Source organism: Apium graveolens, chromosome 8 (genome assembly GCF_009905375.1).
Source record: "Apium graveolens cultivar Ventura chromosome 8, ASM990537v1, whole genome shotgun sequence".
Taxonomy (NCBI): domain Eukaryota; kingdom Viridiplantae; phylum Streptophyta; class Magnoliopsida; order Apiales; family Apiaceae; genus Apium; species Apium graveolens.
In genome coordinates this window covers 184,817,575-184,836,961 of record NC_133654.1, presented here as the reverse complement: position 1 = coordinate 184,836,961, position 19,387 = coordinate 184,817,575, and the positions used below count along the sequence as shown (strand labels likewise).

Below are 19,387 nucleotides of genomic sequence, written 5' to 3'. Positions count from 1 at the left end.
ATGGGGAGCACCTGTTCTCTTTGTGAAGAAGAAAGATGGGAGTATGCGTCTATGCATAGATTACCGGGAGTTGAATAAAGTAACGATCAAGAACCGCTACCCGCTACCAAGGATAGATGACCTTTTTGATCAGTTAAAGGGAGCAAAATGTTTTTCGAAGATTGACTTGAGATCGGGATACCATCAATTAAAGATCAAGGAAGGAGATATTCCCAAGACCGCATTTAGGACCAGATATGGGCATTATGAATTCCTAGTAATGCCGTTTGGATTGACCAACGCCCCGGCCGCATTCATGGATCTGATGAATCGAGTATTTAAGAAGTATTTGGATAAATTTGTCGTGGTATTTATTGATGACATCCTTATTTATTCTAAATCGGAAGAAGAACATATGCAGCATCTCTGGATAGCATTGGAGATACTCCGACAAGAGAAGTTGTATGCCAAGTTTACCAAATGTGAGTTTTGGTTAAAGGAAGTTCAATTTTTGGGGCATGTTATTGGAAATGATGGAATTAAAGTGGATCCGGCGAAGATTGATGCAGTTATGAGTTGGGAGAGGCCAAGGACTCCTACGGAAGTGCGAAGTTTCCTAGGATTGGCCGGATACTATAGAAGATTCGTCAAGGATTTCTCGAAGATCGCCACACCATTGACCAAGTTAACCAGAAAGAATCAAAAGTTTGAATGGAGTGCAGAATGTGAAAATAGCTTTCAAGAGTTAAAACAAAAGTTGGTAACAGCTCCGGTGTTAGTACTTCCAGATGATCAAGGGAATTTTGTAATATTCAGCGACGCTTCACATAAGGGTTTGGGTTGTGTGTTGATGCAACACAGTAAGGTAATAGCATATGCGTCAAGACAGTTGAAGCCGCACGAGTTAAAGTATCCGACGCATGACTTGGAATTAGCCGCCATAGTGTTCGCACTCAAGATTTGGAGACACTATCTCTATGGAGAAAAGTGTGAAATCTACACGGATCACAAGAGCTTAAAGTACATTTTTACTCAGAAAGAGCTCAATATGAGGCAGAGGAGATGGCTGGAATTGATTAAAGACTATGACTGTTCGATAAATTACCATCCTGGAAAGGCGAACGTAGTGGCCGATGCGCTGAGTCGGAAGGAAAGATTGAATGCAATGATAACATCAAAAGAGTTATCTGAAGAAATCGGAAAATTTGAACTGGAACTTTGTGCTTATGGGAAAGTCAAAGAAGTTTGTCATGCAATGACCTTTCAGCCAATACTACTGGAAAAGATAAAGAAGTATCAAGAGGAAGTAATGGAAAAAGAGAAAAATCAGTTATCTGGAGAAGAGATTAATACTAAAAGGGATGAGCAAGGAATACTAAGGTTTTCATCCAGAATATGGATTCCCCATGTATCTGAATTAAAGAATGAGATCCTCCATGAAGCCCACCATTCGAAATTTTCAATCCACCCGGGAAGCACCAAGATGTATCAAGACTTAAAGAAGAACTTTTGGTGGCCAAATATGAAGCGAGACGTGGCAGAATGGGTTGCGAAGTGCTATACTTGTCAGAAAGTAAAGGCAGAACATCAACGACCAAGCGGGTTAATTCAGCCCCTGAAGATTCCAGAATGGAAATGGGAAAATATCGCTATGGACTTTATAGTAGGACTACCGCGAACAAAATCCGGACATGACGCAATATGGGTTATAATTGATCGTCTTACGAAGTCGGCGCATTTCCTTCCAATAAATGAGAAGTCGTCACTGGACAAGTTGGTTCATCTGTATGTGCACGAAATCGTATTAAGGCATGGAGTACCTGTATCAATAGTTTCAGACAGAGATCCCCGATTTAACTCAAGATTCTGGAAGCAATTCCAGGAATGTCTTGGCACGAAGTTGAATATGAGCACGGCGTATCACCCGCAGACTGATGGCCAGAGTGAAAGAACAATTCAAACCATTGAAGACATGTTGCGCAGTTGTGCAATCGATTTTGCTGGAAGTTGGGACGACCACCTGCCATTAATTGAATTTTCATATAACAACAGCTATCATTCCAGTATCGGCATGCCACCATATGAAGCTTTGTACGGGCGAAAATGTAGATCACCAACAAGTTGGGATGAAGTAGGAGAAGGAAGAATTCTCGGCTCAGAATTGGTACAACAGTTGCATGACTCAGTCAAGTTAATTCAGAAAAGGTTGCTTGCTGCTCAAGATAGACAGAGGAAGTATGCGGATCCAGCGCGCAAGGATGTTCAATTCCAAATTGGCGAAGCTGTGTTGCTAAAAGTGTCACCTAGGAAAGGGTTGATAAGATTTGGCAAGAAAGGAAAGTTAGCACCTAGATACGTAGGTCCTTTTGAGATTTTGAGTCAAGTAGGAAAGGTGGCCTACGAGTTGGCCTTACCACCTCAGTATCAGCATGTGCATAATGTGTTCCATGTGTCGTTGCTTAAGAAGTACAATCCTGACGCTAGCCATGTGATAGAATATGAACCTGTAGAAATTCAGGCAGACCTGTCATTTGTGGAGCAACCGGTTAAAGTACTCGACTGGCAAGTAAAGAGTCTTAGAAATAAATCAGTAAAGTTAGTGAAAGTACTTTGGAGGAACCCTAAGGTCGAAGAGTCGACTTGGGAGTTAGAGTCTGATGTGCGTTCCCGGTATCCTCATCTGTTCTCTTAGATTCTGGGGACAGAATCCCTTAAGGGGGAGAGGATGTTACGACCGGCATTTTATGTAATATTATTTGTGAATAATATTAAGTTAAATAAAAATATATTCAATGCTTGTACGTTTGTGTGAGTGAAAATTTTTGCATTTTAAATTTGCTCTGGGTAGTATATGATTTTTCAAAGCAAGAATTTATTTAATTTCTTTATTTTTGATTTATAAGGAATATTCTAAGCTTTGGAAAAATTTTCTTTTAAAAGACATTTTGTACACAAATTTTGAAAATGATTTTATAAAGTCTCTAAAAATCCAAGTTATTTTATGGTATAAATTTTATAATTTTTGAACTTGTACTTTATTATATAAAAATAAATCTTTGGAAATTAGTTGCTTAATAATTATCAAATTACATGAATAACCTTGCATGCAAACTCTCTTCTATTTAACCCAAGGGCTAAAGAGTCAATAACCACCCCACTAACTCACAAATTGCTAGCCAAATTACCTCCTTGACCTTGCATGCAAACTTGCCTAACTTTGGCTAGAGGGTTACTCTTGTAATTTCTCACATCCACTCACTTGTGGGCAAATAAAAACCAAACAATCAAGATGATCACTCCACCATTTCTACATTTTTTCTCCCTCTCCTCTCCCTCCTCCCACCTTTCCTCTCGGCTTTTTGCCGAAGCCCTACCCCCCTCCCCTTTTCTTCATTCCACATTCAAGTTTCCACCTCCCATACAAGTAAATATTACTTCCTATATCATGATCATTTATATTCCAAAGAGTTTTGAGTAAAAAGTTTAAGTTTTAAAGTTGCATGTTAAGGTTTTAGTGAAACTCAAATATACAATCTTGATTCTTATGGATTTAAGGTTGTTTTTGAGAGGACTACAATGAATGGATAAGTGCCAAGTCATGAGAAGGAAAATCTTGATGATTTAATGGCCATTTCCATCCATTTCATTCGGCCATGACCATATGGGAGCCGAATGAATGGTCCTTGAAATCATTCTTGTTGTTTTGATCAATTTTTGCATGTTTATGTGATAATGACTTAAATTTTGTGATGATAATTTGATAAAACTCCTTGCATGCTAAGTGATCATCTAGGTATACCTTATGCTAGGCTTGCATGTCAATTTTAAGATGGAATATATGTAGAAAATGGGTTGTTTTGGGTTGAAAAACCCGAAGGCATGCATGCATGTGGAATTCTCTTAGTTTGTTGTAAGATTTTGATCATTTGGAAAAGATTTTGTTAGTGAGCCTTAATTTCAGTAGGAATAATGTGATAATATGGATTTATGCTTCTTGTTGCATGGTAATAATTTGTGGTTATCTTTTATAAAAATATATATCATGTTGTTTCAAAAGCATAAAGGTTTATGAGTTGTAAAGAGTAGTCTCTTTTATTTTGCCATAGTTGCACCATAGGTAAGGATGATCTCACCAAGGGTATTTTGAGAAAAAAAAAGAGTTAGTTCAGTAGAACACCAAGTATAGGTCTTGGTTTAAGTATTTAGTTGTTGATAATTGGGTTTGTCAAGTCAAAACCTTGGAAAATGAGAGTTATAGTTTCTGCAGAAAAATCAGTTTAGTACCCTGAGTTTAGAGTGAGTTTTGACCATGTCATTGATGGGCACTTTGAGGCCCAAGCCACCAGAAGTTAGTATGGGGAGTATATAATAGGTTTTAGGAGTTGGTTGGAGGTTTGCATGTCATTTGGTTAGGTGCACAAGTAGAATAACAAAATCTGTCCAGCAGGGGACAGTTTTGTTGCAACTTGGAAATAGGGAGATTTGGCCATGTCATGGGTAGGCCCTCATTAGGCCCAATTGGGCCTTAGTTAGAGGGTATGTCAGAGAAGTTTTTCCAACCATAGTTCATAGGATATGAGCTAGAACCATGTGTCACAAGTTAATTCAAGTCAGGGCATTTTCTGCCCAGAAAAACAGGGGAACCTTGGACTTTTAGCTTAGGCCCAAGAAGGCCCAAGCCAGGCCTTTGAGCCACATCAAGCTTGTGAGATGCCCTTAGGTCAGGAGAGTCTTGTGTAAAAATTTTGAAGAAAAACTTGTAGTTTAAGAGTGTCTAATGCACTCAAGAAACCTTAGTTACCATTCTGAAATTTGCACCAGTGAGCACTTTCACTTATCACATAGTTTTAGGACACTTAGAAGTGAGTATTAGGTCGACCACCATAGTTGTAAGATAGTGTAAGGTCAGTAGAACAAAAGGCACAAGTGAGGGTCAATAGGTTTTGGATAATTTAAGAAAGGCACATTGAGTTAGGAAGCCCAAATTCGAAGACTTCGTTTAGTTAGCAACCAAGTAACTTGAGTGGTGAGTCGAGATCATCCAAGCCTAGTGTGGCATTATGGTGTATATGATGTTATTTGGTATTAATATACGATATGTGATTATGTGGCTACGTGTGTACATTTAAAAATATAAATGTTGGATATGAATTAAGTATGTATAGGCCTAAGTGCCATCCATGTTTAATTTCGGGTTGTAAATAGGTTAAGATGGAAGGAATATATTATAATGAGGATTATTATTATTTATGTAGGATCTCGAGACGAGGGAAAACTTGCCTTAAAAGTCGAGTGAAGCTCCAGTTGTTGCTCCTACCAGTCAGACCAGACCAGTCTATCTTAAGGCAAGTGATTCAACTTGACCTTCGCATTTACTGTAAACAGTTCATATATATATATCGATGCAATTATCCTGAGTCATTTTGATATATTTAAATCAAGAGTATCTTTTGTTACATAGAGATGCCATGAACCCTCGAGTACATATTGCAAGTAGTTCAAAAGTCTTTCATGATAGTTTAATGCCATGATAAATTAGAGATGCGTTATAATATCTTATTAATCCCTTTTGTTTATCATGCTATTGATCCCTGAGAAATCTTGATGTTGCACCCTGATGCTTTGAATTCAACTCTTGAAATAACCTCGATAGAAACTTTATTTTGATACCTTAAAGCCAATCATTTCTTAAATACATTCATGATTGTTTGATAACCCTATCCTTACCCTAAAGCTTGATATCCTGTTATATACTGAGCTGATGATCACTTTCTTTATATTTTAACACCTTTATCCTATTTGTACCAGTGATGCCTATCTTCTTGATGTTCCAATACTTATACCTTGTCTACAACCATTGCTTTAAGCCTAGTTTGGCATTACTCTTTCATCTTATCCAATAGCCTGGCTTAATTTCCTTGTCTAAGTTCTTGTTTATGGAAACCTCTCAATTACCCTAATATAGTAAAAGTCTAGTGGATCATGGCCCTGAGATTTAGTGTCATATTTCCGGTGTTTCAAGTTGAGCTATAATCCCTTGATAAAAATGATTACAGTCGAAAGAGATTTTGTCATAAATCGGCATCAGTTTTTAAAATGATTAAAATGTGGATTTTTCAGTCCCAAAGGGGGATAAATGTTTTCTTTGAATGGTGGATCTGGACTGAGACGCGAGTCCTTTCCACACTTATATTAGGCTTAAAAGTTGCCTAGGGATTCCCAATAATGTTTTAGAACCCAGCGAGGTTCGGGATTACTTCGCGGCTGATCACCGGCTGTAATCCGTAGCGTCATAAAATGATTTTGATTAAGTATGATTTTAAAATTTGTTTTGATGCAAGCAAAATGATGCCAACTCACGTAAGTTTTATCTCTCGATTATCATTGATTATGTCATTCCATTGTCATTCCTAAAGGTATATCCCGATTTATGCTTTGCGCTGTATTGTTTGCACTTGTTGAGCTTTTGGCTCACTTCTTGCTTTACCCTGATATTACAGCTAGCAGCCATGGTTAGATTCAAGCAGACTGCCCGTAAGACCTGTGATGCTGACGCTTATGTTCGAGCTCAGGTAGAATAAGTAATAATAGTTGTGTGAGGACTCGGTATTTGTAATCAGATGTAATAGTTGGTAGTGTTGGGCTGTTTCAAACCCTAAACTGTAAAGATCTTGGATTTTGGTTGTGTAATACTCTTTAAAATGATGTAATAGCTATAATTATTTTGCTATTTAAGTTGGGGGTGTGTCAATCCTGATGCACAAAACATCATAGCCCAGTTGTTAATTGATTCTCTTGGAGTGGGGGGTTTACATTAATGAATGGTTAATTGAAGAAGGGGTAGATACTATGTTGGTAACAAAACTGATCTAAGGGTCAAACTGTGTGCTTCCATTCATTCTAATGCTGAGGGTGGTCATTCTGGTGTAGCTGTCACAATCAAACATGCTGAAAGAACCTTCTACTGGTCCAAAATGAAGGTTGACATAACCAACTACATTAAAGAATGTGAGATCTGTCAAAGGAATAAACGAGAGCACGTGCACTGTCCTGGCTTACTACAGCCAAATGTTATTCCTGACCAAGCATGGGAAGTAATATGTATGGAATCGAAGGCTTGCCTAAGTCTAAAGGAAAGAATGTCATATTGGTAGTGGTGGATAAGTTAACTAAGTACTGTCATTTTTTGCTTTATCCCATCCATACAGTGCACATATAGTAGCTCAAGAACTGCTCAACAATGTAATCAAACTGCATGGTGTCCCTCAAGCTATCATCTCGGATAGAGATATTATATTTGTGAGTGCTTTCTAGAAGGAACTCTTTACTACACTGGGAACCAAACTAAGGTTAAGTTCAGCTTATCACCCTCAAACGGATGGTCAAACTGAACGTGTAAATCAATGCATTAAAATGTATTTACGTTGCATGACGGGTCACAGGCCTAATGAATGGGTGACATAGCTGCCCTTAGCAGAGTGGTGGTACAACACCAACCACCATTGTGCCTTGGGAATGTCACCATACCAAGCATTATATTCAAACACCCCTCCCTCGATGACATACCACTATGCTAGAGCTAAAGATGCTTCAGTCAATGAGATGGTGCAACGAAGGAGTTCCACTCAACAGCTGATTAAGGACAATCTGTTAAAGGCGCAAGAGAGGATGAAATGGTATGCTTACAAGAAAAGGTCTGACAGAGAATTTTTAGTGGGAGATGAGGTGTTCCTTAAACTGCAACCATATAGGCAGCACTCACTAATTGCTAGAAGGAATCACAAGCTATCTGCGAAATTTTATGGACCATATGCAATCACTGAGAAGATCGGTAAGGTGGCTTATCGACTTGCATTACCAGTTGACAGCAAACTCCACAATATTTTCCACGTTTCACAACTAAAGAAAAAACTGGGATCAGCGAAAATTTTACAAACTGTACTACCGGGAGTGACAGAAGAAAGTGAAATGAATCCTAAACCAGTGGCAATTTTGAGCAGGAAGATGATCAAGAAAGGTAATGTTCCAGTGTTTATGGTACAAGTCCAATGGGAAAATGGTAACCCGGAAGAAGCCACTTGGGAGCAGTGGTACAAGCTGACTAAAAGGTTTCTAGATTTTCATCCTTGAAGACAAGGATGATTTCGAGAAAGGGGAAGTTGTTACGTTTTACCAAACCCAGATTTGATTAGAAGGGGGCGGAAAATTTGAATAGCAAACGCTGTCGTTTCCGAGCTGGAGGGAACCCTTCTCTTTGATTATTTAATTAGCTTGAGGTAGTACAATGTTGTTTAGTCCTAACGGTTTATGGTACAAGCCCTTTTGTCTTTAGCCAGCTGTCCATTGTGTACTGGGTCTGTATATATAAGGCCACCAACTCTTTTGTAGGATTATCAAGAAGAATGTTGTTATTTTAATGAATTACTTTTCCTTTTATCCTTTCCTTTTCCTTGCACATTTCTTAGATCTAGAGCGGTAGTAGTAACACAATAACACTTCCCAAAAGGTCCAGGATGTTAAATACTCTTCAAGTCTCCAGCTGATTCCCTTGAATTTGGGCTTTGAAGATTTTTTGTTTACTGAAGGAATTTCATGATGGCTTTTCTAACAGATGTGAACTGCCAGGAATCGGCCAATTGGGCTAATGCTAGAGAAATCCAACTTATTTTGGTCTTCAGAAAAACTTTTAACCTAGCATGGGCCCATAACTTTGGTTAACTATTTGACAAGAACGGATAGAATGATAAACAAATTGAATTATAGACTATGAACAACATTGAAATGTAAAGAGTATAATGTTAAAGGAAAGGGTGAAACCAAACTATAATAAGACTTGTGTATATACCAATTACCAAGTGTGATGCAGGATAGAACTTTCATTCTATAGATGGTTGGATAAACGAATGAAAATGATTAATATTTACCCACAAAATTGTAGTACAAATTATATTTGATTCTTAACCATTAACATCTCCAATCAAATTGAGTGTTACTGTCCGTCAAATAAATCTGATCCCAAAAAGCAACCAACGTACATACTCCATAGTTCAGTACCCCGAGAGGCGAGAGCTAGTATACCATATTAGTGGGGAGTGTAAAGACCAAATTGCTAACAATCTTAAAAAATTAAACAAACTTAAAAGCAGATTGTTTAGAATGAAATGTGAAGGAGGTATGACATACCTGCTTTACGTGGGTACTTCCATCAGAGTAAAATAAAGCAGCTGCGTGTTGCATTTCAACAAACGTTAAGATATTATTATAAAACAAGCTTAATGGTAACAGACGTCAAATACAAGAGAATAAATAGTGAATTGCTTAAAGAAATCTGTGTGATGATCTAAATAACTACAGAATCACACTTCTTAGACGTTCTCAAAGAAAACTAATCTGATAAGCTCTCTTAGTGTATGTAGCTCCATTCTGGGGTCAGGCACCAAAAGATAAGTAATTCTAAGTAAATACTAATCACACAGATTTACAGAGACCAATCAATGTTTGTGTACCCATGTTCAGATAACTGAATTAAACATAAATTTGTGAGGTCTTTAAGATAATAATTTTACATGCAAGGCTATAAATGAATACACGAGCAGATCAATGATCTACAAACACTGCAATAGAAGCTATTGTTGATCATTCTCAAGTAAACAAGACTACTTTAAACCCCTACGAGATGATCAGAAGCCCGAGGTCACTGGGAAACAGACTAAATGTACATTTGGGCTTTTTCTTCATTCCTCTCCAGCTTAGACTCCAGTAGATATGGTTAGATTCAGGCCCTCGCAAGGAAGAATGACTGCACAAAGGAGAAAAAGAGATTAACAAAAAAAAAAAGAATGCACAAAGGAGAAGCTTTAGAACCTTTAAAATACAGAATCAAGTGATTGTCCAAAGACACCATTGCAAGGGACAACTAGAAAGCTACACAAAAGAATGACAAGGATTTTCCTGTAACAGACAGTAAGCGCGAGTAATCAATCAGCTTTATAGGCCCTAGTGCTGCTTAAAATAATCAAGTAGCTTTTTTACACAAAGCGCTTTCTTCCTGCATTGTGTAATATTTTTTCTCTCAATATAATATTTCATCATTCTCAGAAATATCAACGATGACAAGAATGTTCCTGTCGGCTGTCACAGACAAGAAGCGTGGCTAAATTAATATCAAAATTCATATTACAAGCAAGAACTCAAGCACGTGCATATTAATAGCTTGATCATTCTCAGAAAGGAACTTCCCTATACATATTTTATAACTTATAAGTTATAAGCAACTAAATTTTATAGCTAAAACTGTTTGTAGAAGTTGCCTGGGCATTTATAAGGCCATTGCATTCTGAATGGCACAAAATACATATGAGTAAGGACTACACTGGTTATTAACAGATAGGAGAAAGAAGAAGTTCGAAAATACACATTAAGAATATAAACATGCTTTCCATACCCGATTAAGACAATTTGGCAGGCCAAATTTTGTTTTAGTAAGTGAAAGTAGCAACTCAAGTACTGCCAGTAAATAACTGTAGTCCACCACTTATGCTTGCCTACAATTCAACATCAAAATTCAACCAACCAGTTTATATAATTAAACATTTAGAGTACCAACTCGAACAATACAATATAATGCAATGCTTACGTTAAAAATTGAATCACAAAAGTAGTCAGACGGCTTCATTAAACAGTTTCAATTAGCCACTAAGAAAACAGAGACTCTGACAAATAAACTAGTTGTAAATAACCTCTCAAGTTACCCTTTGCTAATAATCTGATCTGCACATGTATCAGTGACCAAAGAGATATCAATCCAAGCAATGACAACTAGTATCTATATCTCAGATCCAAACAAAAAACTTTACAAGAGAAATGTAAGAAATCTTAACGCATTTATATTCATTAGCAAATAACTATCCCTTCAGCAACAAAGGCTCAATATATCTTGCACTACAAACACCTAGGCTTCAAGTGTCAGGCCCCACCATCCATCTTTAAGGTATATTTTATCATTTAAAGCAACCAACTTGCAAAACATTCACCATTTTAAGTGCATTTCTTAGCTGAGCTTTAAGGAACAAGATTACAAATTTAAATATCCTAATCCAAACTTTGAATCTAGGTCATTTGGTCCAGAAGCAATGTTAGTGTGCAGACTTTCTGCAGGTACCAAGATCAGTCTGTTGTACTAAATAACTGCTACTCAAAAATCGAATATGCGCTACGGCCTATAAGGACACATGGTTGTAGTACTTGAACATTGATAATCAAGGTCTGAGGAATCTTTGTGAAACCCCGGTAATAAACGTTTCCAAAATGAATTTGTACCAAAATGTTTAGTTTGAATGCTGGTGATAGTCAACTAATTTTTGGCTAATCTATTTCAGGGGCCGTTTACATCAAATGATCAGATAAGATGATTAACTGTTACTTCTGCATGAAAGCTGGTGTCAATTTTTGTATATTCAAGATTCTGGTATTAATGAGATTCATTAGCATCAATACACTATTATATTTTCAGATGATCTATCATCTATACTGAATATATTAAGGACATTGCTAAATCCACAAAAAGAAAAAAAAAAGATTTAAAAAACTTTCTTGTTGCAACATATACAGAACTAAATTACACTGTAGGATTCTATAAAAAGCAACAGCATCATACTGGTAGCATACCTGAAGCTAAAACCATGTTGGATCATGGGTGCACAGCATTCTATTCACAGAATTTGCATTCTACTTAAAGAGATCAAACAACATTGAGTACCATACGAAACTCAACTCATGTATAAAAAATATATTTAGTGACAACAAAATAATTTCCATACCATTGCCATCTCATTGTAAAAATTTATAATAAAGCACATAAAACTTGGATTTGAACAAAGGCAACAAAAATGATATCCATTAACTCATTGGGATTAGATATACTATTTTAACATCAGCTATGCTATCGTATACAATTCATAATAACACAACTTACTACAATATTCTTTCAACAAATAACCGAAGTCTCCTTTCAATCAAACGTGCACTAAACTCCCCATCACTCGGCTTCAACAACTCTGACAAAGGCAATGAAAGACAATGTTCACATAAAAGCTGATGCCGCCTTTTTATCTTCCTTTCCAAACTAAACGAAAAATACTGAGGAAACCTTTTCAAATCTGCCAAATCTCCATTCATCTCCTCTAAAAAGTACTCAACTTTCGGCTTAAAATTATTCTCAATACTATAAGTCAACAATGCGGGAGACCTCAACACCATATTCACCACTTCCTCATACTCAAACCCCAAACTCATCAAATACTCCAGTTTCGGCATCAAAGTCCCATCCACACTCGAAACCAACAACAAGGTAGTTTGACAAGTAATCGAATTCGACCCCACAAATCCAATCTTCCTTAAAAACCACAATGTGGGTCTCAACTGCATTCCCACATCACAAACAAGCAATCTAGGACACCTAATCACCGCTTTCCTAATCGCAGGAAACGGGATTTCAACATCATTTAATAAAAAATCAAGAACAGGGTAAAGATCAGTGTAGGGTTCACAAGTGAGAAGCTGAGGATACATATCAAGAATTCGACCCAATTCGAACCTTTCGAGGCCGAAAGAAGATAAGCAATTCTCAATAGATTGAAAGGATTTGAGAGGGGTTGATCGTAAATTAGGGTTTAATTGGAGGGCTTTAGTGGGATTGACATTTAGGGATTGGAGATAGAGAATCTTGGAGCGAAATCGGAGCCCCGAATCGGAGGAAGGAGGGGGAGAGTGAAGGGGTGAAGAGCAATTGAGAAATTGGGGATTGGGTTTAGGGTTTAAGGAGGGTTTTGGGGAGAAAATTAGGATTTGGGGTGGTAAATGCATAATCATTATCATGTGTAAAGTTAGCGGGAAGTCTCACTTAGCTGATGCACTTGACTGATGGTGGATGGATTGGTGTGTTTGCGCCTTCCAGTGTGATATTGTGACATACTATCAGTTATTTTTGAAATGGGGGACGGTTTGCCTGGAATCGTTATTCACTTAACGTGGTCAACGGCCAAAAATACCATTTTTTTTTAGAGTTTTTGACAAGAATACCACTTTTTCAAGTATATGGTCAAAAATACTCATCTAATACGCATTTCTAAAATGGATAACTCTAATACGCATTTGAGAAATGGGTATTAGGTAAAATAAATAAAAAAAAGAAAAAAATAAAACAAAAGACACGCATTTCTGAAATGCGTATCACCAAAAGTCAAAGGTGATACGCATTTCCAAAATGCGTATCTCCTTTATATATTTTTTTTTAAAATATTTTTTTACACAAATTACTCATGTGTTAAATGCGTATTAGTGATACCCAACTTAGAAATGCGTATTAGAGTGGTATTTTTGGCCATATACTTGAAAAGTGGTATTCTTGTCACAGACACTAAAAAAAGTGGTATTTTTATCATTTTTTCCTTATTGTCTCATGGCGTGATAAAAAAAAGTAATAATTTTGGAGAAATTATCGTTTTGCCCCTCTTTACAAATCGTGAACGTTAATTATGGTCGGGATATGTTCCCTTGTCCCCAAAAGTTCCATTTATTTATCTCGTTTTGTGCTCGCTTCAATCATTGAAGATACTCTCCCCAAAAACTCCAATTTTAGGCGATTTTTAGAAGAAATTCAGGCAAATTTCTCAAATCTAAAATATATTTTTTCTCATCAATTTTTAATTGTCATGGCGGATAATCTAAAGTACACAATCACGGTCTTGATTCCCCTAAAAATGAATTTTGTAAAACGCGAAAGATATGTGAACACCGCTACCCATAGTTTGATTAAAAAAATTTATGGCTCGGGGGTTTGTAATTTTCAAGTGATAAATGTCATTGGTTAGATTCATTGAGGTAATGATAAATTTGATTTCGGTACTCAACATGTTAGAAATTTGATAAGAATTGAGAGGAAGAAAAGTTTGAAATTAGTGATGCCCAAGCGGGGGTAGACTTGTCACATAGGTTGCATGAAGAAAGTGGTTCTGAATATTTTATTAAGACCCGAGTTAATGAAGAGATTCATTTAAAGTGTCTTGTATGGATTGATCTGGGATGTTTAATAGCCTACCAAAATTTTGGTGATGTTGTTGCTTCTGACACGACTTATCGGACAAATAGATGTGCCTTGCTATAACAGCCCGACCATGTGGACTATTAATCCTAAAATCGAAACTAAAATACAGTATAATTCATTAATCTGAAATTTATATTACAAACGTTACCATTACAAAAGCGCAGCTAAAGGAAGCCCAAAAGTCAATATACTTCATTCCTAAGTTCTCGAACTTCAATGATATCCAACTTGAACCTTACACCGAATGTAACCTGAAATATTAAAAGGATGAGTTGTAAAGCCCAGCAAGCAACTACTGTCTTACGGCTCAAAATAATATTTTATTCTTTTTCAAAACCGCGGTTTAGACATGTATCAAATAGCAGAGATCACGTAAAAATCACACATATATTCCATAACAACTTGAACAAAGATGCACGTGACATAATCTATAACAATTATCAAAGCGAAACACATGACACATTTTATAATCCAAATAATTAAAATTCTTATTCTTATTCAATATTTAAATTCCTATTTCAAAATCCACAGTTTTAAATTATGGTTGCATTATGCAATCGACACGACTTTATATTCGATGATTCGATGGTTTGATGGCGTTAGTTTACGCCCTCATTAAGATAAACTCAACAAAGCATTTATGTGTTTCAGAACGTGCTTAAAACTAGTTTTATTATGCACACTATCCCGTGACCGGATTTTATGATTCGATGCATAATCTAAAATTGAGGGATTCTGAAAATAATTCTTTTCTTATTAATTACATATCGATATCTTAATTACGAAAACAAAACCAAATAGCTATGAACATCTAATCAAATATGACATAATACATTATACAATAAATACGAAGTAACGAATAGTCACTTACACAATAATGAAGAACATGTAAGTAGACGATATATACGGAGCAACACGGAGCAACAGAAAGTTACTTACCTCAATTAAGCCAACATATAATTCACATTATAGCACATATTTAATTCATAATAACTCTCCAAATACGAAATATCTAAAATCTCGAATATCTCGATGATTCCAATTCTGACCAGATCTGAAATTAGCCCTTTTGGCCCTTTAAACGATATTTTCTTTGAAAACATGAAACACGAAAGTTGTAGAGAATGAAAAGACCTTTCTGAAAAGTCCAGAATCAGAAATTCCGACTTATGATAAGTTTTCTACAAATTTTACAAGGCTGCTGATTTTTGTTTACAAAAGCCCTACGAATTTTATGAATAAAAATGAGGAAGACGAATAGGGTGTATTTATAACGATACAAAACCCATATCTTAACCTAAAAGTTATCCATATTCAAGCCTGATCAAAATTTTAAGCTCATCACTCTAATTCAATTTTAATATCCTAATCTTTATCAAATTTTAAATCCCTTTTTTCTATTTTTTTAATATTATAATTCTAAAGATTTCGGGGTATTACACATGTCATTTGCCCCTTTTAATGGAGTGAACCATCATTATCAATCAATGATTTTTGGATTTGCACTAATGCGGATGAACACGCAATGACTTTTTAGTGGATTATTCGTACTTGGCTTGAAGGTGTGGGGAACAAGTATCCAATGACTATAACTACTGATCATGATCAAGAAAAGGCAAGTGATATTGTGGATGTAATCCCGAATACTACCAATTTTTTGTATTCTTGGCACATAAGTCAAAAATTCCCCAAGAAATTAGCTCATTATAATTCAACTTTCCCGAAATTCAAGTTGGACTACAACGATTGTATTTATAATTCTCTCACCAAAGATGTTTTTTAGGCTACCTGTGCATGTATCATCTCCCAGTCAATAACCTCCTCGAATCTAGCACATGGCCTCCAAACCACCTCATCATCGGCAATACCATCAAACTCACTCACCCCTAGAGATGCACAAAAAGCCTGGGCCCAAAAATCTGGCCCGGCCCGATCCGCTCAAATCCCGGTAAAGCCCATCTCGGTCAAAACCCGGCCCGGGTTTAGGGCCTCGACGGGCCCTATATTTTTAGGAAAAGCCCATCTCAGCCCGGTTAAAAGCCCAGATTTGGCCCGGCCCAGGATTTGGCTCGGCCCGATTAAAATCCCGAAAAACCCCGGTTAAAATATGATTATTCTAATATATTTTCTTATATATTTATGAATTCACATTTACTATAAATATAAATAATACTTTAAACACACACATATATATATATTTACATATTTGTGATTAATAATATTATTTATATACTTTATTGGATAAATAATGAAAGAATATATAGTAAGTACACTATATATATTTGGATAACAATGATAAAACATATTATTCTATAAACATGTTTATATTTTGCCGAACTTAAATATTTTCAACGAAGTAATATTTTCATAAATATTCCATGTAAACTAATACATTTTTACGATGATCTAGTTGCTAACATATGTAGTCTTTGGAATCTCTGATAAAACTCGATCAAATTTAAATTATAAAAAGCCCGGCCCGATTCAATCCGGCCCGAAAAAAAGCCCGGTTAGGCCCGCCTCGAGGGCCCAAACGGGCTCTAACATTTTTGGAAAGCCCGGCCCGGCCAGGTCAAAGTCAAATCCCGAAAAACCCGGCCCGGTCAATGCCTGGGCTTTTTAAGGCCCAGTCAAAGCCCGGCCCGGTGGGCCTTTTGTGCATCTCTACTCACCCCTATAAAATGGTTAACTATGGCGAGGACAACCCATCATGCACTTATTTGTAATACCCTGATGAGTAGAATATGCATATCCCTCAGCAACCGAATAATCCTCCTGATCGGGGTTCCGCACAGGCACGCCAATACGAGAAAATCTCTCGTAAAACCAAACTTGTACCACCCACCCACAAGCAGCAAGGCCCTTACTTCCATTCTTCATAGCATTCTCTAATCCCCTGTATAAGTGAGCTAACAAAGCCGCACCCCAAGCATAGTAAGGAATCTCTTGTATATTATGTAGAGGGTGGATGTACCGAATATGAACAAAAGCCATGTTGTTCGTAGGAAAGACGATAACACCCATCACGAATAGAAAATGCGCCTTCGTATGTATAACTGTGACCAACATATTATTCTTCTTGGGTTTCTCTCTACCATATTTGTCATACAACCAAGATAGCTTGATATTAATCTGATACAAAGCATCCTCCATATCCTCATCAGTCAAATGCTCAAACCAATTATTAACAAAATATTGAGCTTTGTTCTCTATAAGCCCACATGTCAATGCCTCACCCTGAACAGGAAACCCTAGAATAAAACCCATATCTTCCAACGTAACAGTCATCTCCCACTACTTCAAAAAAATGTTGGTCTTTATCTCCAAATTTTTACCAAAGAGGATATCAACTTAGTATCAGTGGCCAACACAACATGGGGGTTTGCAAATATCCCAAACCCGGAGCATATGTAACAATTCCATATGCGGTCTTCTAAACTTTCAATCCCGCAACAACCTATTACCAGAATAACTCTTCAACTCTTCTCTCCATGCACTGTCCTAAACATACACACTGACAGGATAACGGTTATCCCGACTTATGTTATGGCGATTTGACCCAGGCAACATATTCCCGAAATTGTCAAAAATATCCATCCCTGAAAGAATTGTAAAGATAAATTCAGTTACGACATATTCAACATTATACGAAAATTTTATAATAACCATGATTTGAATTAAAATACCAATACAACAAAATACTATTATTTTGAATTAAATAATATTATTTTAAATTAAATACCATTATTTAATTTGAATTACAAAAAATCAATTTATCGCAACTCCAGTATTGTCTCATTCATACGTCTAATTACAACACAAAAAATCTCATTATTAAACACCTAATAAGCCCAAAATTCGATATCCTAAATCAACAAAATTCGAAACCCCAAATTTCGACTAACACCGAAACACATAAAAAATCTATTTATCAAACTGGTAATTCAAATTAAAGTAAAGCATATATTATCGAACAAAGAGGGAGTTAATTGAACAAAACTATCATTTAATTATGAAAATAATCATTGATTTCCTTAAATAAATTCATATCCAAGAAAGGAAAAAGGGTTCAAATTGTTTACATACCTGTAGTTAAAAAGAAGCCCTCAAATCGGTTAAAAATAATAGCCTTTATCCCCCTCAATCGCCTCTATTTCGCCGATTTTGGGTGTTTGTTTTGTTTGAAATACATTTGTTGCGACACAACTGTTGTGTTTACAACTCAAATTGGGTTCAACCACAGATGTAAAACCCCGCATTTTTGACATCGGTAAAATACCTTTATGAATAGTAACCTCGCAGTTTAATAATAACTTTTGCGGCCACACTATATACGAGTATTTAATTTAAGAGTCCGAGTGGATATTATTATTATACATAATAAATGAGTCTATGTAAAAGTCATTAGTTTTCGAAGGAAAGGAAAATTTTAAAACGACTTTATTTAATGAGCTATCGAGGAATACGAGAATTGCACTACGACCAAGAATTTCGAAATCCTAAGAATAAAACCTAAGTACAACTATGAGAAAAGATTTGGAGTTACGATTAAAGGATTTACACCGTGAACCACTTACGAGGATTAATTAAGATTACGAGGGGATGATTAAGTGATTACGTAAGTGAATGAATAAATGAACCAAGGCCATACAAATTCCATGCAAACTAATTAGCAATAAATTATTTAAGCTAGCTAATTAAATTAAAAGTTAAGTGAAAGATAACATTCCTTAAAATAAGGATTCATATTTTTGATGATTTTAGACCTTGAAAATTGGTGCGCAAGCTAGGCCTAGGTTTGGAAAATGGATGCATCTTGAAGTTATATAATATATATACATAATACATATCACTAAAGTCGCCAACACATCCAAAGGAATCCAATACAATTTCTCATCTTCTCTCCATTTTCCATGAAGCTTCCATTCAACTTCAACTTCTTCATGAAGAATGAAAAATTCAAAACCCTAGCTCCCAAGCTTCAAAAATTATAAACTATAGCTCTTTGTAAAACTCTTACATATATCTAAACTAGCACAAAGTTTCATGATCATCCATTAAGGTTAGCATGCTCAAATCCTTGCTCAAAATTGAGGTGAATAGTAACTCCGAAAATTACTAATTTATTTTCTTGATTTTAATACAAGAATAAGGCTCCTAAAGCTAGACCAAGCTCTCCCCAAGGATTTGAGGAACTTATTAAATATTAACAAGCTTCAAGAAAGGTATAATCATCATCCACCCTTTGTATTTCTTTAAGTTTTAAGTATAGTTACAAGACATGTTCATGTTTGACATGATTCT

The 19,387-nt window shown here is 36.1% G+C and overlaps 2 protein-coding genes across 2 annotated transcripts; one reads left to right on the top strand and one right to left on the bottom strand.

Moving 5' to 3' along the window:
- The first annotated feature begins 7,536 nt into the window (after positions 1-7,536).
- On the top strand, positions 7,537-8,109 carry LOC141680196 (uncharacterized). The gene has a single exon (XM_074486489.1). It carries the CDS (start codon positions 7,537-7,539, stop codon positions 8,107-8,109), a length of 573 nt encoding a protein of 190 aa, XP_074342590.1.
- Positions 8,110-9,333: 1,224 nt separating this feature from the next.
- Positions 9,334-12,978, bottom strand: LOC141676520 (transcription termination factor MTEF1, chloroplastic-like). Its single transcript, XM_074482181.1, has 3 exons — positions 11,954-12,978; positions 10,424-10,523; positions 9,334-9,778 (listed from the first exon to the last, which is right to left on the bottom strand). Coding segments are annotated over exons 1-2 (903 nt in total). The 5' UTR covers positions 12,856-12,978; the 3' UTR covers positions 9,334-9,778; positions 10,424-10,522.
- Positions 12,979-19,387: the final 6,409 nt, after the last annotated feature.